General features: G+C 49.7%; 1 protein-coding gene across 2 annotated transcripts; it reads right to left on the reverse strand.

Annotated features, from left to right (window-relative positions):
- Window positions 1–345: 345 nt before the first annotated feature.
- Window positions 346–2,637, reverse strand: Id2 (inhibitor of DNA binding 2). Of its 2 annotated transcripts, none has more exons than XM_028768832.1 (3): window positions 2,213–2,637; window positions 1,852–1,915; window positions 346–1,121 (listed from the first exon to the last, which is right to left on the reverse strand). In XM_028768832.1, exons 1-2 carry the CDS (start codon window positions 2,558–2,560, stop codon window positions 1,859–1,861), a joined length of 405 nt encoding a protein of 134 aa, XP_028624665.1. In that variant the 5' UTR covers window positions 2,561–2,637; the 3' UTR covers window positions 346–1,121; window positions 1,852–1,858. The 2 variants fall into 2 exon arrangements, with proteins under 2 accessions (XP_028624665.1, XP_028624666.1); XM_028768833.1 differs by having other exon boundaries at window positions 346–1,009; window positions 2,213–2,627.
- Between the last annotated feature and the right edge of the window lie 3,491 nt (window positions 2,638–6,128).

The raw sequence follows: 6,128 nt of genomic DNA on the forward strand, positions 1-6,128 counted from the left end.
AGCCACAGGTGGAAGAGGAGTTCTGGAGTTCACAGCTGAATTCCCAGGGGTAAACAGTAACAGCCAAAGCCCCTTTTGCTTTCTAAATTTGCATCTTGCTCCAAAGGTGTCTTCCTAGACTGTACATTTATGTCAATGACCCAACTCAAGGGAGTCTCCTACAGTCCCGTTTAAAACTCTGATCCACGCTAGTGTGTTGAGTTTCCAGTCTCCATCCCTCCTAATGGCAACAATGTTTCAGTCTACCGAGCTGTCACGGACACATATGTGATAGAGGGGGCGAGAGAACTGAAGCAGGTGCCCCGAGCAAGCACAAGACATCTCAAAAATCATTCAGAATCCAGCTTGATGTCAGACACATTTTATTATAATCTTAATACAGTCTACATAAATTTGAACTGGTATTTGAGTTCAGTTATAACATAGCATAAAAAAAAATCAAAGCACTGGTTGTCTGAAATAAAGCAAGCAATCAACATTCAATAAACACGCTTGATTTATTTTGTATAAAAGGGTTAAGTTTACAACTAAACTTTTATAAAAAGTTTAGCATAAGTACGTCATTACATTTTAATGCAGAAATAGGTTATTTCTGCCACTATACAAGAAAACTCTAATTAAAGAGTCCACAAGGTTTCACTCCATATATATATATTTATATATAAATATATACACAGCATTCAGTAGGCTCGCGTCAAAAAGGCCATTTCTGACCAAAGACTTCATTTAAGTAACCGAATACTGGGTCCTTCTGGTATTCACGCTCCACCTTTGAAAAAAGGCAAAGTCTGCTTAGATTGGGCAATTCCTTGTGATTTTTTTTTTTTTAACGTTTTCGCTCCCCATGGTGGGAATAGTATATAAAGAAAACCTTCCAACTGTAGAAAGGGCATTGAAAGTCTCTCATAAATAACGGTATCACAGTCCAGGCCGGAGAACACCTGGGAAGATGAGCGTTCTTAGTTCTCCTTCCGTTTTCTTTTTAAAAAGGTCCATTCAACTTGTTCTCCTGGTGAAATGGTTGATAACAAAACAAAACAAAAAAAGTCTTAGAAGATCCTGTAGACTTCTTGTTGTGCAAAAGAAAAAGAGAAAGTAAAAAGAAAAAAGTCCCCAAATGCCTGCAAAAGATTGGGAGAGAAAGGCAGTTTAGAGGATGTAACCTAAGGGCAGAGACGGGCAGCCTGGCGCCGCTGAGGAAGCCACAGTTTGAGCATTTAACCAAACCCTGGCGTCCAGATGCGGCACACATACCCGGCCCCAACAGCACAAATTAAACATGAAAATAGCAAAGACTCAAGGGGAAAACTTCCCAAACCCAGTCTCCTATTTGGATCTCTAACAGCGTGCTCACAGGCGCCAGTCTGCTTCTTGTAACAATTATTTGATTGAAAACAGCCCTTCAGTTAACAGATAGGGAAATCTGGATCCCAGCGCACAGGGGTAAGGCTCGGGGTAGCCTTCTTCAGCTAGCCAGAGAAATCTCAGAGGACTACAGTTTTGGGGAAAGAGAATCACTATGGAATTTGTGGCGGTAAGATTAACTACAGCTGAGGTTAGTACCTCACCGTACCACCACGGGGCTCATAAAAGCCAATAACACTTTGTCCTGACACCTTCATAGTAAGTTACTGGCATTTATTTTCTTTCTTCTTTTTTTCTTTTTTTGTAAAGGCAACTGTTCTGTAATCCTGAGCAACCACAGCTACAAGCCCCTTCATGCCTATCTGGTAAGACAAGCGGCACCCCGTAACACAGTGAAGTAAGCATGCATTTACCAAATCAAACATTTAACAGACACACAAGCACATTACCGAAATGCGCACACAGGAGGCACCCGCAAACACTCACCATTTATTTAGCCACAGAGTACTTTGCTATCATTCGACATAAGCTCAGAAGGGAATTCAGATGCCTGGAGAGAAAGAGGATAAAAGGCACGATATTAGGCAATCTTAAAGGAAGGTAAAAGGTAGCCCCCCTCCTCCTTTTACGAAAGTGCCAACAAGTCCCATTAAACAGGCTCATGCTACAATGCAGATCCAGACGCAACCCACACAGAACTTATAAGTAGCGATTTCACATGACGCTCAGCGTATAGTTTTCTTAAAAATAAAGTTAATGAACCTGTCTCTACGATGGGTTTTAAGAGTGACAGCTCGGGCGACCCGGAGCATCTGGGCAGCAGGGTACTTGCAAGCGAGAGTCTCACCTGCAAGGATAGGATGCTGATGTCCGTGTTCAGGGTGGTCAGCGGCGTCCTGGACGCCTGGTTCTGTCCAGGTCTCTGGTGGTGCAGGCTGACGATAGTGGGATGCGAGTCCAGGGCGATCTGCAGGTCCAAGATGTAATCGATGACGTGCTGCAGGATTTCCATCTTGGTCACCTTCTTGTTCTGGGGGATGCTGGGCACCAGTTCCTTGAGCTTGGAGTAGCAGTCGTTCATGTTGTAGAGCAGACTCATCGGGTCGTCCACCGGGGTTTTGCTCCGGGAGATGCCCAAGCTATGGTCCGACAGGCTGTTTTTCCTAACGGACCTCACCGGACTGAAGGCTTTCATGCTGCTCGTAGGAGGAGAGGCCGGGAAGAAGCCGCCGCAGGGGGCTGAGCTGGCTGCGCGGCACCAGGCTCTGTTCAGAATGAAGCGCGAGCCGGGCGGGGCGTCTTTTATGTGCACTCGCCCGGGCCGCTCAATCGGGCATCCCTGAATCGCCATTGGTGGAAGGGGTCCCGTCCATCATACCAGGCGAATTCTCCCATTGGTGAGGGAGAGCTCTCGGTTCTTCCGCGTTCGCAGCCAATGCCTGTGGGGTGGGAGGAGCGGGCGAGAGCCCAGCTGGGGTGGTAAATTGAGTACAGTGTTCGCTGGGCGCCCAGGGGGCCTGAGTGTGCAATTGTGCCCGCCTGATTCCAATTCCTAGAGCTGGCAGGACCCCTGCCCCGGGGGTGTGCCCGGAGCTAGCTATCCCCGCCCCAGGACTTCCAGCAGCCCCACGGTCTCCGCATAGCCGACGGGAAGTCACAGGTCGCTAGCGTTAAGGAAGACAGCGACCGTGGCTAGAAGGGAAAAGAAGCGCGCCTTTGGGAAGTCACATTTGTAGAGTTCTTTCTTTTAAGATAAAGAAAGGATATTTAAGGGGGAGGGGAGCGAAAACTACCCACATATACATTCATGATAGGTTTAGCGTGGGGCTTTGCAACTTACTTGGAACAACGCGGGAGGCCTTCTCGGAAACTCAGTGATACGAATTGTGGGGGAACACTGTGCGGTCTCCCTCAGACCGCTGAGAAGCCCCGAGGGACCCGGAACGCAAGGGACCCCCCCCCACTTCCCCAAGAATGAGGCAGGGTTAGTATAATGACTCTATTAATCGAAGGTCATTAGTGGGGTTTGCACACTGGAACTACATTTACATACACTGCCCTTGGTCTGTGCCCTTCAGTGTAGGTGGCGAAGTTGATGCGATTAATTATGCACAAATCGTGATTTCTGGTGTCACATTCCAGCACTTACAGCTCTTGGGAAGCTCTTTGTCAGGTAGGTGGTCCTAGCTATTGACTGACAGCTTATCGCTGTTTTTAAAGAAAATTCTATTACGTACGCGGTTTGGAATCTTTCAGCACCCTTCCTAGATGCAGCTACATTTTTAAAAAGTTTGGAGCTCTTAACTCCAATACTTTAATTCTGAATTCTTGTTTTGCTGAAGACTACCATATACTAGTCATGTATTGGAGGAAAAGAATATTTATCTTAAGCCCATAAAGGGTTTTTGGTCTCAACCCCCCAACACCCTCTCAATGCAATAAAGAGGAAGAATGCAGAATCCGGGCAAAGCTCCGTGGTGGAGAAACAGTATTTTCCCTTCAATTAATGATTAATTCCTCAGCTGGTGGGTCAGGCAGTCTCTGACCTCCACGTGACAGCCATGTGCCCCAGGGTTTCTCTCTAAGGAGGCAGAGTCCGGTGGTGTAGCGGTGGTAAAATCCGGCCATCTCAGTTTGGAGGTTGCAGAACTCTGCCCTGCAGGAAAACCTGCGCAAGGCTTGCAGTGCCTCTTGCAACTCAGTGACAGAGTTCGATTGACTCGCCTCTGTTATTAAGCCTGGAAGTGATTTACTATCTGAGTCCCCCCACAGTTCGAGCCTCTTGATGTACTTTGTGTGCATGTGTTTCTGTCACATACGTGCCACAGCGGAACAGATTTTGTTTTGACACTTTTGGTTCATGATGTTATACTCTGAGTATTTTACAATAATAGCCAATGTAAACAAACATCTCTGGGATTCTCAAATTATTACTTATGATTCTTGGACATTGCATCTCTGCGGTACTGACGCATTCTTAGCTTTTTCCAAGGACACCGTATGTTAGCACCCGTGCCAGCCTCATTATCCCAACAGAAAGGCCCTGGGCTGGATGATAATGAACGCTGTGCAGCGTCGCTCCACACACTGGCAGCGACGACGCATGAGCGCCTTCTCCCAAGACCATTCCTGTACCCTGATATAGTAAAATTGCTAAATATGGTGAAAGTTTTCTGGCGTTTCTTTCTCTGGCTGCCATGCCAGAGTCCAGTCTGCCGGGCTGCGCTGAATCCGATTCTGTTGGCACCCTACCCAGTTTTTGCATTCATTTAAAGATCATTTTAAGGGGATTGTGAAACTGTATAAGTTAATGACTGAAAAGGACAGAGTTACCAGTTAAGTCTGTCACAGCAAGCCTGGGCTGACATTTCATAAAATGATGTTTTGGGACTGGGGATTCGGTGGGACCCTTTTTTTCGGGGGGGGGTAGCTTATAATGGCATATAAAAATCTGTCCATTGGTGTGGATGTGCATTTTCATCTGAGAGCCCTGAAGTTCAAATGGCCCCAGCTGCAGGACGCGCCCAGCTGCAGTAAGGGCGGGACCCGTGGGTGGTGGGAAGGTGTGAAGGGCTTCCGGCGAAGGGTGGGAGGGTGGAGATATTGGCCTCCCCAGCTACCCACCGGGACGCCCCCCATTGAAAGCAACAGACCCGCTCGGAGTTGCCCGAGCCCTGTTACCAGGCCCCCGGATCCCCCACCGTGTCCAGGCCACGCGCGGTAATCAGAAGCAGGTCCCGGCCCAGCCACCTTGGCTACTATCCCCGCGTGATGCCACGAGGGCGGGAGGAGCCGGCTCGGCGGGGGCGAGTCTCAAGGTCTTCTCTGCACATCTGGCGCAATTGGGAGCTCTCGCCTTTCTTCCCCTCGGTTTTGTTCTCACAGCTGTGTCCATTCCGCCCGTGACCCCCCGAGTGATCCCTGACAGGTGATGAATTGGCAGCAGCGGCGGCGGCAGCGGCGCGCGGGCCAGGCCGCGGCGGGGCCGGAGCCGGAGCCCCGGAGCAGACTCTCTGGCGCCAGGCGCGTGACGCCGCCCATTCACGCCGCCCTGCAGCCTTGTCCTCGCGGCGCCGCTCAGGCGGCTGCCATAGCAACCGCGCCGTCACTCAGCGCGCGCGCCCAGCTGATCAATGCCTGCAAGGCCCGGCGGTCCCAGGCTCGCCCTGACCGGGCCGTCAGCCTGCGCGCACCTGCAGCCTCTGCACGTCTTAAGTTTCGAGTGATTTGGGGGAAGAAGGAAGACCGAGAAGAAAAGAACAGGAAAAAAAGGGAGGGGGGCGTAAGACAGAAGAAAAAAAAAAAAGGCCTGGAGAGGGAGAAGAAAAGAACTCTTCCTTCGCAGAAGGGGGGCGAAGGGGAGGGTAATGTGGCTTAGACCTTGCCAAAGCAAAAGGTTTTGCTTTATTTCATTTGTTTTTGCAACAGAGGCGTGGTGCTGGCGGGAGGGTAGAAGTGGATGCAAAGGAGGTCACGGTCTCATCTCAGGACAAGATTTATTTATTCCTCTGTATCTTCTTGTTTCTCGCCTGGATGGCTTTGACTCCAAAAGGGGAAAAAAAAATCTTTGAAGGACCCTTATCCTCGACCCGCCCACCCCGACCCCGCGCCGCGTTCTGACATCCTCTCAGGAATCCTTAGTGGTTATGCAAAAAGCATCAGACTTTTCCAGAACAGTCCCACCCCCACCCTGGGAGATGGTAGGATGCACTGCTGCCCGCAGTCTTCTGGCCTCCCTGAGACTCATCCTGCAGCTCCCGCAT

Source organism: Grammomys surdaster, unplaced genomic scaffold (assembly GCF_004785775.1).
Source record: "Grammomys surdaster isolate TR1022 unplaced genomic scaffold, NIH_TR_1.0 188, whole genome shotgun sequence".
Lineage (NCBI taxonomy): Eukaryota > Metazoa > Chordata > Mammalia > Rodentia > Muridae > Grammomys > Grammomys surdaster.